Source organism: Lampetra fluviatilis, chromosome 3, assembly GCF_964198595.1.
Source record: "Lampetra fluviatilis chromosome 3, kcLamFluv1.1, whole genome shotgun sequence".
Lineage (NCBI taxonomy): Eukaryota > Metazoa > Chordata > Hyperoartia > Petromyzontiformes > Petromyzontidae > Lampetra > Lampetra fluviatilis.
The window spans coordinates 21,457,692-21,483,777 of record NC_136277.1 but is presented as its reverse complement, the minus strand read 5'-3'; the positions used below and the strand labels follow the sequence as shown (position 1 = coordinate 21,483,777).

General features: G+C 43.8%; 1 protein-coding gene across 5 annotated transcripts in view; it reads left to right on the top strand.

Moving 5' to 3' along the window:
* Positions 1–26,086, top strand: part of LOC144954508 (talin-2-like) — a 230,513-nt gene that overhangs the window by 89,765 nt on the left and 114,662 nt on the right. For all 5 annotated transcript variants that reach the window (XM_078884986.1, XM_078884982.1, XM_078885003.1 and 2 more), the window contains 3 exons: positions 7,963–8,060; positions 9,879–10,008; positions 11,419–11,649. In XM_078884986.1, the coding sequence (XP_078741112.1) occupies positions 7,963–8,060; positions 9,879–10,008; positions 11,419–11,649 (459 nt within the window). The remainder of the gene's footprint in view (positions 1–7,962; positions 8,061–9,878; positions 10,009–11,418; positions 11,650–26,086) is intronic.

Below are 26,086 nucleotides of genomic sequence, written 5' to 3'. Positions count from 1 at the left end.
ATCCGATGGTTCAAGCCCCAGGGCAGAAAATTGACCTTGCCTCCCCCGGTCTTGAAGGGCCCTTGTGCGCACTGGGTTTTTACACTCTTAGCCGCCCACCTCGAATGTGAAGGAAACTATACCTGCCTCCAAAATACGAGCCTAAAAGAAAGGCTCCCAAGGCATGCTGTTGCACTGCACTCAATCACAGCTCAGAGTGTACATTATAGGTGACATTTGCCAAGGGAGCGAAGCCATCATTTTGTCAGTCTGGCAAAGAAGGGCAGCTCGGCTCATGATTGCAGCCGTGTGTGTATGTGTGTGTTGAGTATCAAAGTTTTGTACATGTGGTGGGTTGAGGCTTAGCGCTGGTGCAAGGTTTGAATAAGTTGGGTTGTTTTATTATATGCCCGGCGTCCGTGATGCCGCATGCCTGTAATCCAGCTCTTTGGAGGTGGGATTGTTGGATCATGCAGACATCACCACGTGCTGTCAGACGCTCGAACTGCTGGGGTGTGAGTTGGCCAGGATGAGAAAGCAAAGCAAAGCAAGTGGGGATTTGTGATCCCTATGTGTAAAGCAGGCTTTTGAGTGTTATCTTCTTGTAAGTGTAGTTTTTTTCTCCCAGGCACTCAATATTCCAGCCATCTGTGAAGCTAAATGTGCAGTTGTTTTATATATTATACATTATTAGCTGTATGACCCACAGTGTTACTAAACAATGTACCATATCGCAAACAACTGCATTCTACACCCACTCTCCGGTGGACCGAACAGTCTTGGTCGCACTACTCCTGAAGCTAATCACGTGGCTCACAAACTGAAACCTTGATGTGTCATTTACACTTTTTCCATATGCTGCAAGAGGATTAGCAGCAGGCATTGTCTATCCTTTGCTGAATTCCAAGCGAGTTTCAAACCGAGCTGCCCCTTGGTTCCACAGCTGCAGTTCGACCTGCCGAGTGAAAACTGAGAGTTCAAATTCGTGTTGGGGGTCGGACTCGGCTAATCACTATCGAGAATGGCTGGCACTCTTATGGAACGACTGGCACCAGCAATGAGAATGTAGAATTTCCTCTGCTGGAAATGGAGGCTGCCAGCATAGATGGAGGTTGCACCACACAAATTTTAGCAGGGATTTTTTTTTCAACAAAATATCTACGTAGTATACTGTACGTGGACAACACATGCAGAGGCTACGTAACTTGTTTGAATGTAATGGGTGTATTTCTCTTGCATTGTGCAAGATCAACAGAAATATGTGTGATACGGTCACTCGCTTTACTCATCAGAACTATTGAAAGTGGTAAAACTACCAGCAGATCAACACAACTCTTTGGCGACTGTTATTCTTTCACAGACCTGACTGTTACACGTGCATTGTTGGTCAACTGTCATCTCATATCTCCACGTTTTGGCTCAAGATAAGAACACCCAAAAATGCGTGTTTATGTATTCATTCTCTGCATTTTTTTCTCCATTTATATTGCGGACTAGCGGAAAGTACCTTGCGTTGCCCGGGTCTTAAAAATATTTAAGAAAATTACTCTTAAAAATCTAACAGCAGTGTGTTTGACTGTGGTGGTACCTGTTATGATTACAGCAGTGCATACTGTGGTGGTACCTGCTATGATTACAGCAGTGAATACTGACTGTGGTGGTACCTGCTATGATTACAGCAGTGCATACCGACTGTGGTGGTACCTGCTATCATTACAGTAGTACATGCTGACTCTATAGCAGTATTTATCGACTCTATCGCACAAAGTACTCACCTGACAGAGTGGCGTGGTGAGGCCTAGTCTCATGCAGAGCCTCCAGCCTCGCCTAGATTTTCCAGCCGGCCGAGGTGGCACCTTGGCAGGCTGGGGCTGGGCTGCTACCCCTGACCCAGCCCCCCACAGCCACAATATCCCTGGCCGCTCTGCAATAATATCTACGGCCTATAGTGGTAGCATCTAGCGACTGTATATATTAGTAACTGCACGCATCGGGTGGGGGGGACATCACACAGTGAATATTTAAGCTCAGCGTTTAGTGTATTTTTATAGCATTTTTAACGCGAAAGAAAATGTCCTCCTCACTCCCACCGAAGGCGTGCGACTTGGCATGGGCCCCCCCCCCCCACCAAAGGCGCGTGAGTTGGTATGGTCGTGCACACGTCATAAATAAATAGCACACAAAAATCGCACTAAATCGCTAATTAAACTAATTTAAAGTTGACGGATGTGATAAAGGAATAGCGCTTTCTCACGGCATGGTACCTGGCTATTTTTATTTAACGTAAACCCCACCGTTGGAGAGGCAAATCCTTTGCAAGCGCGCAAACACACAAAGTCACACACATACCCACAGATCGCAGAAGAGGACGTGGTGTGTGGCTCATGTAAGATTTCCTTTGCCAAATGTCCAATTTTACAAACAAAATCTTCTTTGGCACTTGGCATCGAAGATTATATTATACAATACGGTGTACGTCTCTCTATTTTTTTTAAATTGATGTGTGTAGGATTCGGCACAGATTGCCGTGGGATTACGTGCACGGCGCGGGGAGCGACGCGTGCTTTGATGTTTAATGTATTTGGGGTTCCCCGTCACTGCCAGGGAATTGAAAACAACCCCGCCTTCTGTGAAATTCTTGCCTGGAAAGTGAAAAAAACACAAAAATAAAACTCACGGGGGCGATATGGCAAGATGATTGTGATACAGGGAATATTCATGGGTGACTAGGCCGCGTGTGCATATGTTTTGGTTGTCGCTCCTTTGGCATTCGTCGGTCTTTGATCCTGGTAGATTGTAAAAGGGAAGAACCGGGAGAAATGCTATGCTGGTGCTTGGCCTCTAATCCAGCAAAATGGATGAAGGGTTGGTGGATTGGGGAGGGATGGAGCTTTGATGTGTATGAGACACCCACTTGTTTGGCAGCAAGGTCTCTTAAGAAGTCAGAATCAGAATCGTTATTTAGACTGGAGGAATCCGATGAGCTATGGAGATCCTTTTCACAGATGTCCAGTAATTAAATTAATATCCTTAACTCGACCATAGGAAAACAAACATCTGCCTGTTGATGCACATAATACATTGCCTCCTTTGTAACAGTGTTATGGGTTTAAGGCAATAAACCAAGTCGGTTACGTGACACGTCTGCCCAACATCTTAGTGGTCTCCCTTTCTATGCATTATCTTTGGGCACCGATTTCCTCGTACATCCCAAGCAAGGAGTAGTCTAAAAAAATGTGCAGACTCGTGTTTTTTTTAGAGTAAATCATTAATAGTTGTTGTCATCATATACTACATGTGATATTCTTTTATACCCAAGTCATAAACTTTCCAGGAAACAGTGCTTGTACAATAATAGCGGTTGACTTCTGCCATAGGAGTGTGGAATTTCTACCATCATATCGTTAATGATGAACTTTTTATCATTGTTTTGTCGCGCTTTATAGTCTGTCAGCGTTTAAATATAATTATTCACTGCATTTCGTTGACAAGGAATTAAGCGTACTTACACACATTCTGTTACAAGACCTGGCAGAAGTTGACGGGGGCGCCTGTTGTTACCAATGAATGCGCGCACAGCCTCCTATGCGCAAGTTTTATATTTTTTCTTTCCTCTATATATTTGACGCAGCTGTACCTGCTGGCAGACTGTTGAAACATATAACAATGTTGGCCTGCGATCACTTCTGCTATGTATAGGTTATATTGTTTAAAGGCAATCATAAGGTCATTTCAACCATGGGGGCGGATGTGATTGCTTGATTTTTTTGGCCCTATCTCTAGTGCGCTTACACAAAGACAAAGATCTCTAGGTTAGCCGCAGAGTCCACTGGGACAGATGCCGGTAGCGAGCACCTATTAAAGCCGGCATTGCCTACGAAGGAATAGTGTGGCCAGCACCACACCCTGATGTCTGTACCTCCCGAGTGGTGATGTTTACACAACATACCGGTACTTATTTAAGGCTAAGTGGACCTAGAGGATGCCCAGTGAGCTCTCCCATACCTTGTCCTCCTCCTAGTGGTCCTTCTGATCATCGACCTCCTAATCCTCCTATTCCTGATCCTTCACCTCCTGGTCCTCCTCAAGGTCCTGCTCCTGATTCTCGTCCTCCTGACCCTCTTCATCGTCCTCCTCCTGATCCTCCCACTCCTCGTTTTCCTGGTCCTTCTGGTTGCTGGCAACTGCTTCACCATCCCCTATAGTCCTGCACTCCCTCTGACCCCTACAATCCATCCCCATCCCGCACCTCCGATTAGCACGGTTGGCTACGTACGGTGCGAAAGAAGTTCAACATACATACAGACATACATACAGGACATATTCCAGTAGCACTTGTCACTGTGCAATGTATGGTTATACATACTCCAAAATGACTTATCGTTGTGCAATGTATGAATTACGGCTAATCCAAGGTCAGAAATCGAACCATCGCAAACATACACATCTTTCTTGGCTGGTCTTTTGACTCGTGTGGGTGTGTGGCGTTGGCCACCCACCACTTGATCTGCCATTTCGACCTTGATAGGTGCTCGCTAACATCACTTGCCCCAACAAACTGATAAGCACTCGTGGTCCCATATATGTAATCAAATTCAGGTTAATTGAAATAACATAAGGCACGACAGGTAAGTGTTTATATATGCCAAAACAGAGAATGCTGTTGGAAATGTCAAGTTTAGCCATGTGATAAAAGCTGCAATTTATCACATTCATGAACTCGAATGATAAAAAAAAACATCCTTTTACGTTTGTTTTGGCAACTGTTGGTACATCAGCTTTGTTCTTGAAAGTTTATTTATAATAAATTAACATGTGCAGTTGCTTCTGCATTATATGTAAGTACAACGCGATTCCCAACATCATTGATGAGTATATTTGATGATAAAGACTCCAAACGAGCATTACATTTTTTTCCGATTGTAAATATTGTATAAGGACATAAATCACAATAAAAAATGGTGTGTTTTGTAAAATATATCGCTCTGCCTGTTTTGGATGTCGTTTTTTGTTGGTTAACTGTGTTTGTAATATTTTAAATCCCTCACGCGAGACGGATGTTTATGTTCTGATTCATATATATATTTAACTTTGGTAATATTGGTGACCCAGGTCACTCTTGACACTCCTTTTCGTCTTTTGAGTTCTCACCTGGTTAAAAAAACGTGCATTTTAACTTGAAACACCGTATCCAAACAGGTTGTCATAGAGCTTTGCGGGGCTGTGTGATCGGCATTAGTGGGCAGTATAGATGGTTGTGTAGCAAAGTCCATTTTGGTACCAAACTTGTCTATTGCTCTACACCTGAACCACAACCCCCAGTTACTGCCAGCATTGTGGAGTACTGCGCTGTCCAATAGCCCCCCCAATGACCAACGTGGCCCCGTCCAGCGGTGGATTGACAAAGCGGGGCGCACACATGCACACGATACACTCCTTCTCTTGAACACTAATTTGTTTGCTAGCTATTGCATTTGGTTGTCCAAGGAAATATGTGCTTTCTTAGGGTGGGATCAGGAGAGATGGCGGGAGGGGGGAAAACACGAGAGAGCCACCGTTGATGCGACATTGAGGTGTTCACGAGGAGACATTGGTACATTGCACACTATGTGTGTACATCTGGTTGAGTGGTGCTGTGGTTGGAGTGCTTGACACAGTTCCCATTAGGGTCCAGCTCTGCCCATCCTCTCTCTGCCATTGATGACATACTTTGTGCGAAGTCATTTGTTATTTTCTGTGGTATACTGGTCCCTGCCATAGGAATGTGGAATTTACATCACTGCCTGAGGATTTCCAAGACATGAATCCTGCCCCACACATGTTTTAGGAGAGAGATGGTCTGCGGAATGCATTTTCAAACAAGACCGCCATGCGTAGCCAATGACACACATTTCACAGAAGCATTAAGCTTGTGGAAAAAGACAAATTATTTCACATTTTAATAGCACCTATTACTGTACTGTCTGACGTGTCTCGCATGTTCTATGGGAATTGAGAGCTGTAATCGTCATGTTCCTCAACGTTGCGGTGTGAGACATCACATCTCAAAAATACATTACTTTTACTTCCACATTCACCTTTTTTGATTCCTGCTTGGAGTATTTTTGCATTGGGGTATAATACCCTGCAAAGTGGACTAATCTTCTGAATGGGAATTCACTTGGCTAGAGATAAGGTGCCAGCAATGCTTCGTTTTTACAGCATGTTATATGCGTGCAAAAATCTGGCTGTTTCCACGTTGCTGGGTCCCAACAATTTCAAATTTGGCCCGTGACGAGACATGACACGCACCAGAACTGTGCCGGTAAGACACTCGTGTGGTAGTATGTCAGCCCCATTTACCGGGGATGACCCTGCAAAGAGTCGTGATATCATCGGGTCACCATGGCAACGAAACGCACATATCGCTCGGCCACCTGGCCTTGTTGTTAAAAAAATGTATATACAAAAAAATTCGAAAAATGTAGATAAAGGCCACAGATAGCCTAACGTAGCCCGTGTTTTTGTTAGACTTTCTCAAAAATAACAATTTAATATCACGGTTTACCAGCTGCCATTCCCCCTTGACCTTGCCTAGAGACCTGTCCAGTGAAGGGTTGAGTGAGTCGACCTTAGTGAGTAGTGGCAGGCGGGGCTCGGGGGGAGATGACGGGGAGTGAGGGGTGATGGGACGGGATGGGACGGCATGAGGCAGGGGGGGGGTGACGCCATCTGCTTTATGGAGATGTGTCTTGACCTGCCTTGGCACGAGTCAGGCCCCAGCATAAATCTAGCCCACTTACAACTGAGAACTGTGGGATGATGAGATGATGCCATCTTTCCCGTAACCACTTCCCATCATGCCCGAGACTTCCTGTACAAGCCTTGGGATAGCCCTTTTCCCAGTCTCATACCCTTACCATTTGTCTCCATGGCTGGTATCTTAATACACATTTTGTACTTGTGTCCGATATGTGTTTCCCCACTCCTCCTGTCCTCCACATCTCCATGTGCCCACCTCGTCCCTACCCCTATCCCCTGTGTCTGGCCACTGACCCTGAGAGTACGCACGGTCACTGGGCAGGAATTTAGGCAAGGTCAGGTTGTGCTCGTCGGGATAGAATGTTTTATAAACTATTAAGTTTACTGGCAGCGTAGCATAAATTAGGAAATGTTGCGTAAAAAAAAGCCTCAGATTTGTTTGACCTTGTCCTTTACAAGGCCAGGTGGCTGAGCGATTAGGGTTATAAACAAGTCACCCCTCCATGATGTGGGATCACGGTTAGATTTTTTTAATCAATCCTTTTTTTTCCCAATCCTTTTGTAAAATCAGAAATAATCAATTCCTACTCGTGTGATTTAATACTTGTGTCAAATGCGTATTGACTTCATTTGGATTGAGTAAATAATTTGTTACTTTCCTGCTGAGCTATGCAAGTGCTGTCACACAGCATCTCATTGTCCATGTTGCTCCATAGATTCCCCACCAGTTCCCGGGTCAAACGATGTAAGAAGGGTGAGCTCTCCATCTCCAAAAAGCCTCCAGACCACAGTCCTCACCATGATGTCAGGAACAAAACGTCTGAAATCATGGGGGGGCATCACTCAGGATAGGTGGAGTGGTCGGGCAGTCATTAGCGCATTCCACGATGAACCCAGAGACCTGAGTTCGATTCCTCGCCATAGCCAACTGATAACTGAAACTGTCCTTCCTCTGCATGAAGCCGCATTGACCAGCGCGGTAAACCATGGTCAAGCAATCCTCATCACTGAGACACACAGGAAGGCCTTCATCCAGCAGTTGATTGATAAAGGGCAGTACGTTATACATTATTATATTGCTTATAAAGAACCCAGGTCTGACCTATATTAAAACGTGCCCTGGAACGACAAGGCACCCAATGCCTGCCTGTTCCCTTGCCTCCAGTGTCCTGCTGTGGCCACCCACGTGCGTGTGCTGATTGTGGCGATCGCTGTGTCTCTTCTGTGCATGCGTGCGTGCAGTGATGGACTTTGGGTTGTTCTTGGCGGACGAGGACCCCAAGAAGGGCATCTGGCTGGAGGGAGAGCGCAATCTGGATTACTACATGCTGAGGGACGGGGTGAGTCGCACTGCTCCCCCACCCCTTTAAAGGAATATTCCACTGCCGACACACACATCTGAAAGTGGGGTTTTTTTTGCTTGAATGTTCAATGAATGTTGTTGCGCTGTGGAATGTTAAAGGTGCGGTAGAAATGCAATTTTCTCCTTGTGACATTGAATATGTGCAGAATGTCAGTTCAGGCGTCTGCATGCATTTGACAGTGACGTGGAATAGCGGTAGCGCACTCACCCCTCGTGGCCGAGGTGCACGGTTCGAATCCAGCGGCCGCCCTGATTATTACTGCGGGTGTAAATAACCGTGGTAATACTACGTGATGGCCGCTGCACAGCATTAAAGGATCCCCTGACGTCGTTCGCAAGAGTAGGCCATTATGTGCCAGCGTGAGGGTCCTAACTTGCCAGGCTTGCAAATTTCCGGCAAAATACTTAATTGGGATTACACAAAGCAACCATTGCCCCCCTCCTAGCAAATCAATGCTCCAGGTCATTCTTAAAAATGAGTATCTTTAATTCTCACCGGGTTCAACTAAATATACTTGAAACTTGATGAATAAGTGCGAAGTTGGTGGTGTTCACCTCTCGACTTGTAAATAAGTCCACAATCCTAATGCAGGAGATATTCTATTAAATAAGATAATCACTTGTTGACTTCCTTCAAAGTTGTACTCATTCTATTCATACATAATGGATTTGAATTGGCAACCTGATTTCGAGTCAAACTGCATGCTCAAAATGTATATAAGCTGTATGCCCAAACATATACTGTAAGCATATATATTATGCATACATGCAATGGCGGAGCCAGGATTTTCAGGTAGGGGGGGAAACCCCTCCAGCAATGAAAAATGATCAGAGTTGTTAGTAAGTAAGGACTTGTCCCTTGCTTTTTGTTCGATGCGTGTGCGGCCATGGCGCGGCCATCCATCGAGGGTCGAATTCGAACCGCGTTGTGTGATCGGCATCGCGCTCGCTGAAGGTGAATGCCTTCAGGGAAGTCGTGTGCTGTATACGCAACTGCGCACAATTCTGTGAGTCACTTATAACTGCTTTGCCGTGATTTATTGCCAATTATGGACTCAGACTATTGTCCTATCACCTCATAGAGTCCCTGGCACATAATAATTTGCTACACAGTGGCAGTGGGGGTCGCAAAATGCCGATTTATTATTAATAAGCCACAATGATCCGATCGAAATTAGGGATTTCGATTGGATCATTAGGGGGAGGCACGTGCCACCCCCCACTGGATAATTTGATTATTTCTATTAAAAAATAATAGATAATTTGATTATTTCTATTTTTATTTTTTTATTTTATTTTTTCACCTACGTGACTTTACCGAAAGAATCAAAGAGTTAGCTCTGATAATATATACATTGCCTTTGAAACTGATTGGCCTACACCAGAGACGGCCTTCTTTATGGCCTAGTCTCACCAGTGTCAGACCAGCAAACAGTACAAATACAATGCAAGTCTCAAAGCTTTTAAAACTCGGGTTGAGCAGCGACATCATGGAAGTTTTTTTGCTGTCTCTGGTGTAGTTCATTCAGTTTCAAAGACAATGCATATATTATCAGAGCTTGGATGTTTGCATGTTGACCACAAGTACGTGTGGTAAATGCAGACTTGATTTCTCGCAACATCTATCTATTTGTTGTTTGAACATCTTAACACCTAATTTTATTGCCAGAAAGGGTAAAACCTTTTGTTTTTTTTTCCATATTTTTGGAACCAGCAAGAAAGGTCCCACAGATAGTGTTTTATTGCCCACAGAGACTGCCGCGTCCTCACAGGCAGCTGGGTTTCTCTCCCGCAGGACCTGCTCGAGTACAAACGCAAGGTGCGCCCTCTCAAGGTGCGCATGCTTGATGGCATGATCAAGACTGTGATGGTCGACGACTCCAAGACGGTCGGGGATCTGCTCATCACCATCTGCACGCGCATCGGTGATCTAACCGCGCGCGACCATTGGTTTAGTGTTCTCTTGTAACGGATTTTATTATCGCCGATGAAACATTGATATAAACAAGCACGGAGAATATTCAGAAGGGCTGTAAAGATTCACCACCCCCTTACACCCCTGCGATTTTAAATGTATTTTGTGATCCAGCGTCACAATTCAATAGATGAAATTAAGGTACCGCAAGTGAGCGAGCTACAAAAAGCCTGCTGATGAGAGAAAGATCTGTAGCGTAATGGGAGACAGGGGTCAAGCTGAATGATTCTTCACAAGGGCATAGGAGGGGGCCATGCTAATCCCAGTAAATCGTGCACAGGACGATATGAAGTAAGGACTCGCTAATGGAGTGAACTACGGGAGGAACTATTACAAAGAGAGAACCTTTTATGACTGAAATGTGTTCTTGGATTTGTTCACAGTCCGAGCTATAAGTCCTCATCATGGGCATTGCTAAGCATAATTGACCTCTTCCTCCTGAAAAACAGCATGGTATATTGAAGCCCTGAGCCAGTTCTGCCAATTCAGCCCATCATCTTTACTTGGTCCATAAAGTGAGGACCAATTTGTATAAATCCGTCCTACCACTCTGTCACAATCCAAGGGCCCTGAGCGAATATCTTCGTCAGGGATTGACTTGTCCTGTAATATATCTGGGGTTGATAAAATAAGTACCCCTTTGTGTGAAATCCAAAGTGGTCATTCAATGATCCATATTTGTATTTGGCATATAACAACGTAGGTTTATGCCAAATTACATGCCATTAACCCTTCGCCATACCACACCATTGTCACATTGACAACACATTAATTCAACTCATAAATCAATAAATCAATAAAACTTTATTTCTCTAGCACTATTCGTGCAAAAACTGCAATACATAGTGCTTCACAGGCATGAACAATAAAAGTGAAATTGTAGGCAAAATAAAGTCACGTAACAAATTTTTAGCAAAGACTTAATACAAATAACACATTATTTGAAAAGTGCTTGATGTTTCTGAAGCCCTCAGATCCCCTCTCAGCCTGTTCCAAATACGTTGATTAAACTGTAACAAATAAAGCTTAAGGCTTCTCGTGACTGAATTTGCATAGACTTAACTACCGCCGTATGAATGTGGAATTGCTATTACTGGTTCAAATCTGCAACCGTAGACGAGCACTACCAGTGCTCGTTAGACATGTTTAATTTCACTCATGAATCAACATTCACTCACATCGCGAAAAAAAACCCCACCGCATTATAATTCCATCGTTTCGAGCTCTTCATAGTTCCGTCACCAACGGCCAGAACAACAGGATCACCGTGGAGTGCGGAGGAGAAGCTGCATCCGTCACTCGGAACAATCCTGGACTGGGCCTTGGCCAAAATGGGGTTCGGTTTCTCCCCGTGCGGCAGGCATCACAAACTATGACGAGTACTCGTTGATCTGGGAGGGTGGCGGCGAGGAGAGGAAGGAGGATGGCCCCACGTCGCCGCGCACCGGCACGCTGAAGGGTGGCGCGCCGCGCACGGGCACGCTCAAGGGTGGCACGCTGCGCTCGGGCACGCTCAAGAAGGACCGCACGCTGCTGCGCGACGAGAAGAAGATGGAGAAGCTCAAGCATAAGCTGCACACGGACGACGAACGTGAGTCTGTCGTGCGCCGACCGGGACCTGCTTAAGATCCATAATGGAGTTTTTTTGGGATAGATTGCGTAGATATATAAACGTGTCGTTAAAACCCGCCACCACCCGACACGGCCAACTAGTGAGGGTTGTCGCGTAAACAGAACGCGCCAATTCGTCACGAGTACAGCACACCAGTGTAGTGTATAGTGTAGTGTATAGTAGTGTAGTGTGTAGTAGTGTAGTGTATTGTGTATAGTGTAGTGTATAGTAGTGTAGTGTATAGTGTAGTAGTGTTGTGTATAGTAGTGTATAGTGTAGTGTATAGTGTAGTATACTAGTGCAGCACACTGGTGTGTTGGAGAGCCAAGCCACAACATTTACAATCTGAGTACGACGTTTCGCCAGTAATTACAACTAGCTTCGTCAGGCGACAGCCAGATTAGTGAAGAAGACTTACTGTTTCGTTCCTTATAGAGAGGCGTAGATGTGGTGACCACCCTTCTGCGCTCTTGCGCAAAGTGGGGGGGGGATTACTGAGGCAACGTACATTATGTGCATTATGCGAGCCCTTTGAACTTGTCCTTCCTGTCTATTGTGTTTATTAAAATAGCCCCACCAACGGTAATCCCTATTGAAGTACGCTGCCCTTTGTAGGCATGCAATTATATCATGTATTATTTGATGATTCGCTTCCAAGCAGCACTAAGACGGTAGCTATCCGAACGGTTAAAGTTATTTTGATTCCTTTCAATTAGTCTTGGCCAGTAGCAGCTAGTTTTGCACAAAACTTCAACATTATGAAAATCAATTGAGTGTTCTTGTTGGCACGCGTGTTATACTACTGCTGACAGTTGCATTTGGGAGAATTTAATATTTCTCTGATGTTCTTTTAGTCTCGTGCTGATCATCCGTCCTGTTTTCCCAACATAACATTTACCACACGTGCAGTTAATCCTGTACACACCTTCTGTTGATAGCTTCGGTAATACATCTTTTGTACCAGATATTAAATTCTGTATTTTATGTACCATGCCAAATCTGACTCGGATGTTTTGTTTTTCCAAACATCTTGCTACTTTATCAGTTACTCCCACAATGTACGGTATTTTGATCGTTTTAATTATTTGAGCAGTTTCAATGCTATTGTTATTTGATTTGGTTTTGGTATTCAATGCCCTGTTGATTTATGCATTATTGTAACCGTTCATTTGCAGCGCTTCTTTAACATGTTGAATTTCACTTCTCAGACTGTCACCATCTGACACTTTCTTAACTCGATGAATGAGCGTCTTGATAAGAGCAGATTTCTGTGTGGGGTGATGTTGTGACTCTGCATTCAGATAGGCGTCAGTATGCGTTTTATTTCGGTAAACACTGTGCGTTATTTTACCATTTCTACCCCGTCTGAGCAGAATATCCAGAAATGGTAGAGTTCTGTCAGCTTCCACTTCCATGGTGAACTGGATGGATGGGTTTTGCGAGTTGAGATGATTTAGAAATGCGTTCAGTGTATCTTTGCCGTGTGGCCACACCACCAATGTGTCATCCACATATCTAAACCAAGCAGATGGTGTTAGTGTGCTTGAAGCTATTGCTTTTGTTTCAAAATCTTCCATGTACAAATTCGCTATCACAGGAGACAAAGGAGAGCCCTTTGCTGCTCCTTCCTTTTGTTTATAGAAGCCACCTTAAATTTCGATTTAAAGCTTTCGTGACTGCAGGGATTCATCTTCTTGGTTCTTTCGGTAAAGTCACGTAGAATGGAAATAATAAAAGAAAAAAATAATTTGTTATTATGTTGTATTTTTATTATTTTATTATTTCCATTCGACGTGACATTATTTTATTATGTTTAATTTTTATTATTTTATTATTTCCATTCTATGTGACTTTACCGAAAGAACCAAGAAGAAGAAGCCACCTTTCCACAAGAAGTAGGTGTTCTCTAGACAGTGTTCAGCTCGTCTTGGGATATCTTTGGCTAAACTTTTGTTAGTTAACAGAGTGTCGAGCAATTTAATTGACTCGTTGATCGGAACCCTCGAGGTAAAATCAAAACTTACGAGAATATCATTAGGATTAAGCTTAATATCTTGAATTATATTTACGAGATGATCAGAGTTTTTGATGAACGAAGAGGTCCTACCGATGTAGGGGCTGTATTTGGTTGCAAATGCCTGCGTGTTAAACTAAGCTACTTAAGATATTTTTTTTGTAAATATCTGAAGCTCCTTGTGTGCAATTTGCGAATGCGTTAATCTGGCCCTGGTTACATTGGAATTGATCAAAGTGAGTCATGCTTTGCTGTCATTGTCATCATCAACATCAGCTGCAGCCTCCCCAAGTTGTTGCCATCCCTCATGCTCTCTTGATGCAACAATTCATGTAGCTCCTGCACGTGGGCTGATCTCATTGTTCCATCTTCGCAGTGGTCATCTTCTCAGGATATGTTCCCTACTTGGGTTACCATTCTGCTGTTGGTCTCCATAGTGATGTTGAATTTCCACCGGTAGATCAGGGTCAGCGATGAAAATGAGTAGTGCGGTGTGTTACTGGGATAACCCCAGAGATTACTAGTATCTTCCAATTAGTTTCTTACTGAATCCTTAGAGTGTACCAACCCAGTGGATGCGAGGTTTGCTTTGAAAAAGTGTTCAGTTTATGTTTTCTGATTGCTTAGCGTTTTATAAGTAATGTAACATGACTCCATATTGATTGCAGCATTAGTGGCACGATACGTATGCATTGGATGCTGGTATCCTTCCATGAAACCAAAGTGGCCTTTGACTAAATCGCATAGGGTGTGGCCAGTCTCATTAGATCTTGGAAGCCAAGCAGGTTTCAGCCTGTGGACAGTGCATGGATTGGCGACCGCCATGCATAACGGGACTACGTGGTGGGCAGCCAAGGGCAGTGCAGAAAAATAAATTGTTGTCCTGTACTTATATGTTCCGTATCTCTGCTCCCTGCCTTTACAATCCCGCACTTTCCAGCATGGTTAAATAACTCCCATGACCCACGTGGTGTGGGGTCGCCCTCATCCAGCAGTGGATTGGTTCTACATGCACTGAACATGATTGTTCCCTGCCATATTTTTTTTGACACGTGTCATTTTTTTAAATATACAAAACTGCAAAGTAATTATGAAACATCATCAGCTGGCGCGTGATGAATAGCGATAATCTGATTACACTCTGAAAATGGAGCACTAGTTATGGAATGACCAATAACCTGCCACACGGTAATCGTTCCTCTCCGTTGTTGCGCACAGCCCTGCGCGTGCAAGCGCTGCCACAGCTCACGCTCTGTCTGTCATGGGGACTCACTCGAGTGACAAATGCCCGTGCCTCTCATTCACACATGTGGATAGCAAACCCATTACTAATGCTGCGCACATGCATGCACGCACGTATGCACTCGCTCACAATAAGCTCGATGCCAAAAACAGCACACCGAAAAAAGAGCAGTTTAAGATTACGGACTCCATCAGGGTCAAATTCAAATGCACAGTCGCTGCCTTCATGTCTTTAGCAATGTTCGTTGAGAAATGTTATTTTCTTTCAGTACGTGCGTGTGCGTGTGCGTATGCCTACGTCTGTGTGTGCGCGCGTGTGCTCGCCGTACGTGTGTGTCACAAATTAGCTATTCATTCTAAAATTGGGACGGGGTGGGGGGTGTTTGGCGGTGCGGTGGAATTTAGTTTGAACTGTGTCACGCTGGCATCTGTCGCCGAATAAAAATTTCGAAATAGGCACGCGGCGAGTTAAAATATATAATGATTGGGTAATGAGATGGAAGTCCATGGGGATTTTGTTTCTTTATAGACTGTGCTTCTTCATGAGAATGAAATATCCTTTGTGAACTTTGACTGCCATCAATTTTAAGAGATGAAGGCACAAAGGAATGTGTGTTGGCATGCATACACAAACTATATAGCACACGCGCAGAGAATGCCGGTACACAGATATGCAAAGACAAATGTCCCTGTTTCGCCACTTAAGTTATATCAGTGGCGATAACTAATTAACGTCACCTTGCCTAATCACGGAGTGTCGTGGTTGACAACCGCATGCGTTTAGTTGCCTTTGCGTCTGTGGTGCTGATGTTAACACACCCGCACTAGACGCTCGATTTATGACAATGATTGGACCTTGAGGAGGCCAAGGGTAGGTTTAAATTTCAATTTACAGCCGTGTGTGTGTGTGGTCAGTATCCAACTCCATGTCACTGCGACTGCGATGCCATGCACCAACCACTGAGCCATCACGTGCCGCATATATCATCACGTCGACAACAAGATGCCACCGTTGTCTATATCACGGTAGTGATGTCACCATAGGACCTGTGCCAATCTGTGCCAAGATTGTCATTGAACAGGGCGAGGTTGTTATGGTGAATCGACTTGTGTCCCACTGTGCCGGATGGCTGTGTTCAAGTCAGTAGATACTCTGCCCATTGTTGAGGCATCCCTCCTCCATCCCTTGTGGCTGCCACCAACTCACCCAGTAGCGTCATTTATGAGCCCTTTTCACAGAGGCTGAATCAGGCCCAGCTGGAAACAGGTCCATTCTACTGCAGGTCCTCACATGCTACACATGTGCAATAGTTATTGTCACACAAAAGTTATTTGGGCATGCAGTGCTGAGGCATGTTTGGTGTATGATCCAGCCAGAACTAGGCATACAATTTGTGTATCGTAAAAACTGTGTCCATATTTTTCTAGTCTCTGTGGGCTCCCTACACCAACCGATACTTGTTAAAGTCAGGATGGATCATAAACAGGCCTGCTTGAATGTTTCCAGTAGACGAAAGTATTTCTGTGATGACTCCACGTGATGGTTATAATTGTGGTAAAATTATGTAAAGCTTCATATGGAGTATTTATCCAGGCGGTTTTGATGGCGACATGAATATGTTAATGAGATGCACACACTCACAAAATACACATTACCCGTGTAAATTTTGAAGAGTTATGGTGGAACAATTCAAACTCATGTGCGCCATGACCTTGTGAGTCGTCACTTTTCGATTGACCAATGCATCGTGCCACCCCCACTGGAGCAGCCGTCACCTGCAGGCCTCGCTAGGATTGTGCGGGCGATGGACATATATAGTCTGTAAAGCGCGTCTGCATCGCCGGCTATGTGGGGACCTAGGCCAAACGCGTAAGTGAAATGACCGTTGTGATGTTGAAAATAGCAGTTCCTGCCTGCAGGCAGACATTTAGGAAGATCCGATGAAGGGCCCCTGGCCAAAACATTTGCTGAACCTTGTTTTTTTTAATCCTGTACCATTTTATATTGCACAATGTCATAATGTGTTGCACAATGTCATAAAACAAAGAAATGGCTTTCCGTCATTTTGTTTTTGTGAGAGTCTCATGAAGAATTGGTAGTGCTCATAAAATAAAGCATTGCCTCTGCAAAGTTTTAAAGTGTTCGGGAGAGAGAGCATGGCTGATGAGAATATTCAAAACAATCTTGGGATAAATTTATTATTTTATTATTTCCATTCTACGTGACTTTACCGAAAGAACCAAGAAGATGAATCTTTGGATAAGTAAGGTGGGAAAACGTGTGGATTTCCTGCGTTTACTTGCTCACACCACTGCTGGGCTTCCACTAGAGGGGGCCCCAGAGAGCCACTCTAAAAGGTGTTTGGCCCTCATCTTCCATGCTGGCCAGACATTGTGGAAGAAGTTTTGGCGTACACAAACTATACCCCAATCACATGTGACCTGCCCACCAACTACCTGTGGTGTTTCCATTTATTCTGCCGGTGGACAGTGGTTTGGGGGGATTTAAGAAACGTAATAGTGAATAATATGAAAAATGACCAGTGTAAAAGTAAAAAAACGGTTGTAATGTGCGTTTGGCTTAATTTATTAATTTGATACGTGGTACAAAGGGCAATGAAAGTTTTCAGAATTGCATTTCAATGTACACACAGCTCATGTCTTTTTCTTCAATTGGGAACCCTTCACATCAATATATGTATTAAGTTATATTCTTAATACCTTACAAAATTGGCACAGTGGTTTGTGCGCTGTGATATGGGGTGCCACGATGGCAAGATGTTAACTACCTGGCCTGGTATACAGGAAGTTGTAGGTTCGATTCCAACCTTGACGCCTTTATATTTGGAGTTTGCATGTTCTCCTCGTGGCCGTGCAGATTTTTCTCCGGGTCCTCCGGTTTTTCCTTCCGCATTTTGAAACATGCGTTTAGAGTATTTGGGTGCTAAATCATTTCCACATGATAAACCACTTCATTGATCTATCATTTGTGGCCAGGTCGCTTCTGAAAAAGAGCTATACAGCCAAGTGGGGCATTACCTCGTAAAATCTACATAGTTTAGTTTGTCATAGTTTATAGTCTCTATGATTCCAGTGATCAGACTTTGATTCTTGGCAATCCATAATGCTAGTGGAAATTGGCATCGGAACCCTGGCCCAGGCTTCCTTGAGGTTGACTCTGCCTATAAATAGCAGCTTCTGGTGCAATGTGTGAAATGTCAGCACTGATGAGGTGCTAGCCACCCTACACCCTTGCGCCCCATGAGAGCCTGAATTTCTGCTCACTAATCGCACTTTCCTGAGCGTCATCTCCATAGGAGGAGTGATCGGTTGAGTTGACTTTTTTTTATGGATTTGTACTTACAACCTTCACAATTATACGTCAGGCACTCTACTACAATGCCAACTGGCTGGATTTTTGTACGTCCTCTTTGTAAATAACAACAAAGGCCTCCCTATTCTGTATGTATGTATGTTGAACTTCTTTCGCACCGTGTGTCGCCAACCATGTTCATCGGAGGTGCGGGGGAAGGACAACAAGCTAAAAGTAGTTCTAAAGAAACAAATGTTTAGTTTCTATTTAAAAGTACATAGCTCCAGTGGCTTCCTAATATCGGAAAGAAGATTATTTCAGATGGCCGCAGAAGCACATTTGAAAGCATGCGATGCAGTAACCGTCTTTGCAGTGACCGTCTTCGGTGTGTAGGTTGTGAGAATTATTGACCATACCTCACTGTTCACTCTGGGTTGGTAAAAGTGGAGATGGGGGGGGGGGGTGGAGGAGGAGGAGCAGCAACCTGTTCATTTGTCACCAAAGTTCATCAAACTCAGGTTGCCAATGTCACAGTGCAGTGCGCTCAGCACTGTGCCACCCTTCCTCCCCCCATACCCAGTGTCCTACAAGTTGCACATTTTACAATTGCATGCATGTATGTGGCTTGGGGTCGTATTCAAGAGAGAGAGAGACTCCCAGTGTGTGGTCTACTCTGTTTTCAGAAGGAAATTGGCTGCGTGAGCACCCGGGCGTTTCCACAACACACCGAATTTCAGTTGCCTTTCTTCACCTCTCTTGTATCCTGTAACACGGACAACCTTTGTTTAATTTGATGAAGTGGCCAAATTTGTTGGACGTTTAGCGCAGCACAAGCGCATACATGTGCCAAAACACACCTCGAAGAACAGAACCACGGTGCTCGCATTTTCTGAGAGCCGTTGAGACATTTACAAAAATGTAAATTGTTGTTCGTGAGCATCTTATGAATTGTGATCCAGAGCGGGAATTATACGCGAGATGACGCTGTCGTTAGGAAAGTTGTATTGTTGCTAGTAAAAGACGAGCCATCCCGTTATTTATGTTATTTATTCCTCTTCCAAATATTGGTTCAATGACATGTCTAATCGGACAACACAAAATTATTTGGGGGCAAAAAGTCTCTCCTCTGTTCCAACATAGGCCCGTAGGACGGGGCTTGGTGACGTCGTCAGCATAATCAGCCGCATCGTGCTGGGAATGGCTTGAAAAGGGGGGTTTCCTGCCTTTGGGAGGTAGGATATGGGGCCTGATAGACGAATCGTCCCATCTCTAGTTGTGAGTTAACATCCCAGTCAGGAGTAGACGTGGCCCGTCATCTCTCCAGAGTTGAATCGGCACCACTCTTTGGGGACTCAACAGTGGGTTTCCCTATTTAGAAACTGGCCTTTATCATGGGGAAATGTGGAATTTTTACTGCTGGCTGAGGGTAAGTAGTGCCTACGAATGCCACCCATTTTCTATTTTTTCAAATAAAAAGCATATATAACCCGTAGGCTTTCGCGACCAATATCATCCATAATAGAGTTTTTTTGGGTTAGATTGCGTAAATATATTAATGTGCCCTTACTAGTTGGCTGTGTCGGGTGATTGTGGATTTTAACGACATTTGTATATTTTTGTGATCTAACTAACCCAAAAAACCTCTATTATGGAAAAAGCATATATGTTTTTTTCATCGTATTTGAGACTTTCGGCTCAGCCCACACATACAGATACCTCCCTGGTTTTGGCTCAGAGCTGTTACCAAAGCAAACAGTGGCTCGTGACGAAAGAGGCCTTGTAAATCTCGTGGACTGCCACCCACAGAACATGGCGGTATCAGATCCATTTCATGTGCGGGGTGTAACTTCACCAGCGCTTGACAATAGAGGCAATTTTTTTCTCTCTTTTATTTTTCTCGCATTGTTGTGTTGGTTTAGGGAGGCAGTTGTCATGTGGGTCAAGGCCTCAACAGATGCCTGGGCTTCGGCTTGGCTTCCTGCATGCCAAAATTGGAAGACGTCACAGCTAGTTCGCCAAGCCTGCATCCTGATGCTGAGCTTGCACCTCGCTTTAATAAGTCATAAAAAAACCGTGTATGATATGAGGTCACAATTAGGTCATATCCTATTCAGACTATTCACTTTTAAAAATCGAGACCCGGGATACACGTTTTGAAAAAGCCACAAATGTTTCCCGACCCAGATGAGCATGGGGCCGTGTTGATCACCACTGTCAGCCCTGGGCAAGTAGCTGAGATTCCAATTTCCTAAAGCAGACAGCAGGCTCTCCAAAGGACAACTACTTTTAGTTCCTCGTAAAAGTGGTACTTACTTTACCAACTGTCAAGAGTATGATGGACACATTCGATGTCTTAGAGATGTTATATTTCTGACTAGTAATCGAAAATTGCCAAAGTTGCAAAAATCTAAAACCATTAAAAACAATAAAAAGCAAAAAAATGTATGCATTGCATGCAAGGCAAAACTTGCTCTAAAAAGTTTCAGACAAATAACATTTTGAACAGAATTACAGAAGAATATGAAATAACATTTTAAAACATTCTCATAATTACATTTTAATAGGTTTGGACCATTTCTCTAGTTGCCTGCATTGTTGAGTTTCCAAAACATTCCCATTTGGGAGGGCCAAATAGTGATTCAGTCTGTGAAATTAAATTTGATTGAGAGTAGAGTGGGGGTGGGGGTGAACGTGATTAAAAAAAAAAATTCAAGTGCAATTGTTAAGTTGCATGGAATGTACCGTGTCATATACCATTTATTCTATTGCACTGAAATTTTATTTCACAAATTGAAGCCCTAATTGTGCAAACGTGAATGTAAATGTTTTTGGAAATTTGCACAAACGGCTGCTCAGAGCAGTTACTCAGAATAATTTGTATATAAATTGAAATTGAATTCATGCCGTCACCCAACTTGGGTATTCATAATAACGTTTTTGGGTTAGATCGCGTTATTTATAAATGTGTCGTAACCCTCCACCACCCGACACGGCCAATCAGCAAAAAAGTGTCACGTTGACAAAAGACAAATAGTTCACTGCTTTAGCCCACCGGTGTGTTGAAGCGTGAAACCACAACATTTACAATTTTTGAGTACGACGTTTCGCTGGTAATTGCATCCAGCATCATCGGGCAATTCGCCAGAATGGTGAGGTTCTGCTTTTGCTCCCGCCTCAAATCGTTGTTCCTGATGAGTTAAATGGTGACGTCACCCTGCTGCTGCTCTATTTAAGACCGGGAGACAGAGCAGAGCCTCACCATTCTGGCGAATTGCCCGATGATGCTGGATGCAATTACCAGCGAAACGTCGTACTCAAAGATTGTAAATGTTGTGGTTTCACGCTTCAACACACCGGTGGGCTAAAGCAGTGAACTATTTGTCTTTTGTCAACGTGACACTTTTTTACTGATTGGCCGTGTCGGGTGGTGAAGTGTTACGACACATTTATAAATAACGCGCTCTAACCCAAAAACGTTTAATATGAATAATATTGGTCGCGAAAGCCTACGCGTTAAACCAACTTGGGTATTATGTTAAACTTCTTTCGCACTGTACATAGCCAACCGTGCTAATCGGTTAGCTACGGAGGTGCAGTAACTGCATTGTTCGACTTAAAAATATGTTTTAAAGGTTCATATCCCAAACAAGAGTCGACTTGGTCAATCATCCATCCGGGGTCAGTAAAACAATGCTCAATACAACTTTGTTAGAGGTCAACAATGGTTTTCTTATGGATAGACTGGCCTCCACCATAGTTGTGGAATTTCCACCACTGCCCTCAGGGTTTCCGATGAAGTTGAGTGCCCCCCCAATGCTCGTTTGAGCAGGGAGACACTTTGACATTTGTATACAAGTTGAATGTGTTGTTTGTGCACTTTAAATGTATCATGTTAAAGAACGATATCTTCTTCTTGGTTCTTTCGATAAAGTCACGTAGAAGGGAAATAATAAAATAATAAAAATAAAACATAATAAAATAATTCTCACGACGTTTCGGCCACAACGTAAGCAGCCGTCCTCAGGTGAAGAACAGGTCTGTCGAGACTCTGTCTTCTCGACAGACCTGTTCTTCACCTGAGGACGGCTGCTTGCGTTGTGGCCGAAACGTCGTGAGCATTAGACTGTCTTCTCGACAGACCTGTTCCTCACCTGAGGACGGCTGCTTGCGTTGTGGCCGAAACGTCGTGAGAATTATTTTATTATGTTTTATTTTTATTATTTTATTATTTCCTTTCTATGTGACTTTACCGAAAGAACCAAGAAGATGAATCATTGCAGTCACGAAAGCTTTAAATCGAAATTTAACGATATCTTCATTTTTGTATTTTTGTGACTTCTGGAATTATTTCAGCAGATATCTTTTGCCCAATATGAGCTGGCACTCCTGCATGGAGGATTTGGGAGGCCGCAGAAAATATTCCACGAGTATTAAGCCCTCTGGAGCAAACGAAAAAAACCCTAAAAAAACTCATGCATATGTGTGTTTTGTGCAGCCATAAGTAATTAGCCTAAGGCCATCAACTCACTACACTTGAGAAACTCAGTTTAATGATTGATAAATACCGACGATCTCAAATGTAAACCTGCTCAGGGCTGGATCAGTGTTCTGTCATGGAAATTTAGCCCCCATGCCACTAAGCCACCACTGGGGTGCATTAATTATAGCCCACTGCACGTGCCTTTCACATGTGCGACTGATTTGCAACATTTAATAGGAAAACTGTTGTTGACTAATGCAGCACGCCCTGCCCCTTGCACCCAGTCGTTAGCCACCAATAGTGATCGGCTGTCTCACCGTCTCAATAATTGCCTTGAGTGCTGATTATATTTCTATTGTCAACTTGCGATTCCTTCCAAATTGAACAAATTGCCCCAAGTGCTCTTGTTTAGTCTGCAAATACTTTATATTTATTTTTTCCAGTACCATATTTCAAAATAATCTCCCTGTGCCTACTCTGCTGTCGGCAAACAGTGCAGTCGGTTTGTGGATTCTGCTGTATTCAGAGTGATGACTTTGTTAGGTGTAGGTTATCGTTATTCTATGGTGCACCCACAAAGAGCCCGAGCCCAGTTCTGTGCGGAATGTTTTCTTTTCGGTTCCCTTTCCTCCGAGGTGCAATTATTAAGCCCGTAGCTCGGAGAAAGAATTTTAAGAAGGCGCGCGCATGTTTTAGCATTTATGGAAGAAGTGCGTCTACCTTGGGCCTTCGGTGTGCTTTGGTGGGTGAGTCATTTGCTGGCATCTTGGATTGCGTACAAAATTCCCGAATGGAAACAAAACGCTCAACCGCTCACCAATGGCGCTCTAGGGATATGTCAGTTTTGCTTAAGCCGTGTGATTTCCTTTCCCCCTGGTATGTCGCGTGGAAAGGGGAATAATGCGTCTGTATTTTTTGAGATTTTGTGCGAGTGCACCATGTCGATTGAACGTCGCGTGCCATGGTTGCTGCTGCACGGGAAAGCCTCGCGAGCGCTGATTAAGCGAACACATAAATGAACAAAAGGGAAACGCGCTCACGCCAATGCGTAGGTGTCAGTGTTTTCAGGAACATTTTATTGTAAAAAAATTCACATGTGATCACATTGAATCATTTCACTGATCTGCTTTTTTAAACTAAATATGCATTCTAGGAACTGTTGGTATTTGCATCTGACCTGGGCCTCTAATAGGTCACCTTAAATTAAAATGATATCAAGAACGGCACAATAAACACAAACGTGGGTGCTTATGCGTGCTGCTGGTCACATCACCTTCTCCTTTTCTATGTTAGGCTTGACAGGCACTCACCACAAACAGCACTGTCTGCAAAAGGCTACCAAGACCAAACAGGATAACTATACAGCCGGGTTGTGTTGTCATTATAAAATCTTGACTCGCTATCAAAAGGCTCGGAGTTAAAATCCCTGCCAGGGGTTGACTCAACGCTTCATCCCTCTGAGCTTGAAATAATGAGTGGCACATTGCGGAAAATTACAGAACTGGCTCCTGTCTTAGGAATGTGGAATTTGTGTTACCAGCCAGGGCCACGAAAGGAGATTATAAATATTCGTATGAACAATGATACGCTTTGACTTCAAATTAGAACCAGGTGTGAGCCCTATGTCATTTATACTGTAGTTTATTTTCAGGAAAGACTTGAATATACAGAATAGGGGCCATTATAATGGTTAATGTCTGCAGTGTAGTTTCAGGTGATTTGGGATGCGAGCCATGAAGAGCTTTCATGCGACTCGCTGTCAAATCACCGCAGCTCTTTGGAGATTTTCCGTGCACTTACTTTGTGGCTACAATTGCAATGAAACGCTACTTTGTGGGAAATTATTGGTGGTTGTCTTATGCATAAACGCAAATACGTCAAAGTGATTTCCTGCTCAGATGAGCATTGAGGTGGTGCTCATCTCCTGTTTACAGCTTTAAGTCAGTGGCGCAAATTCCACATATCTATCCATAGTACAACCACTGTTGTCTTTCCCAAAATGTGATACTCATTTTGTTGATCGCGGAGGAATGATGAGTCAACCCCCAACTAGGATTTCAACTCTGAACCTTTCCGATTGCAAGCTGCTCCCTCTGATGCTGAGCCACCTGCATAAACTGACACACATAATACGAATGTAGAATGTCCACCACCGGCTCAAGAAGAGTTATAAGTCTTCAGAGGGGGTGAGATCATCCACAGCCCGAGACAATGTGGCATTGTCATGCTCAACAGATGCATTTTTTGAAGACCACCCCGAGTAGGTATTGAGAGACAGCATGGTGGAGCAGAGATGTGAAGGAGGAAGATATTTGTGGTAGACCTGTCGAGTCGTGACCTAAGGATGAAAAAAATATATTTTTTTAAAGTGATTATGAATTGGTGGTGGGAGTGATTGACTTTTATTTGTGGTGATAATGAGGTATAAAGCGTGTGGCCATATGGGAGGTGAAATTAGACAAGTTTGGATACATCCATGGATTCCAAGACTCACTGAAGGATGTTTGAGATGGATTGAGATGGATTATCAACGTGGATGTTGAAATCACCAGGAATGATGATCCAGTGGACAGGCGGAGAGACCATAAAAGATTGGTTTTCCTTTGGCGGACGATGTCTCTTGGAAGAGTTTTAGATGAGAGGGCTTTGGAAATTGAAAATGCATGGTCGATCTATAAAGCTGAGTTGTATTGTCGACACAGACACTTAGTTGGAATCCAGGGGTGCCACTTGAGAAAGTGAGTGGAGCTCAGAGGGTGTGTGCCAAGTGTCAGTGTGTGCCACGTCAACAGGCTCTTAAGTGCAACATGAAAAAAAAGGTTGGAATAGAAGAAATAACTTGTTGATTTATAAGTTTCACTTTTATTGTACGCTTTTGGTTGAGGTCAACTATATTTTCGGCTATTTTGGTCTCGCCTTTAGTTCCCCAAATCACTGCTTTTCCGACATTGGCAATGCTGATGGATCGTTTAGTTTGCATTCTGTAATTGTCACCGTTTTGGTGTCGTAATGTTTGTTGCATAAAAAGGTTCTGTGCCTCTCTGTTCAAACCAACAGTGGAGCAGCCATCATCTCCACTGTCAGATCTGAGACATTGGTAACTTTGACAATATCTACGATGGTGGTCTGGTCTCCGGGATGGACAAGTGGTTTGGACCTCCCGTCAAGTGATTTTCATTTAATTTATCCCTGAAGCATTATTGGCTGAGTTGACTGCAGACTAGAATGGAAACTACCACCCTTCTGCTTTGTGTGCCGAGCACTTTTGCCGCAGCTCCACTCCACTGGAAGCAATGGGGTCAGATTTGATTATTCACTTTTGTCTTGCATCCCAGCATTAGGGCCTGCTCAAAAACCCCTGCACTGG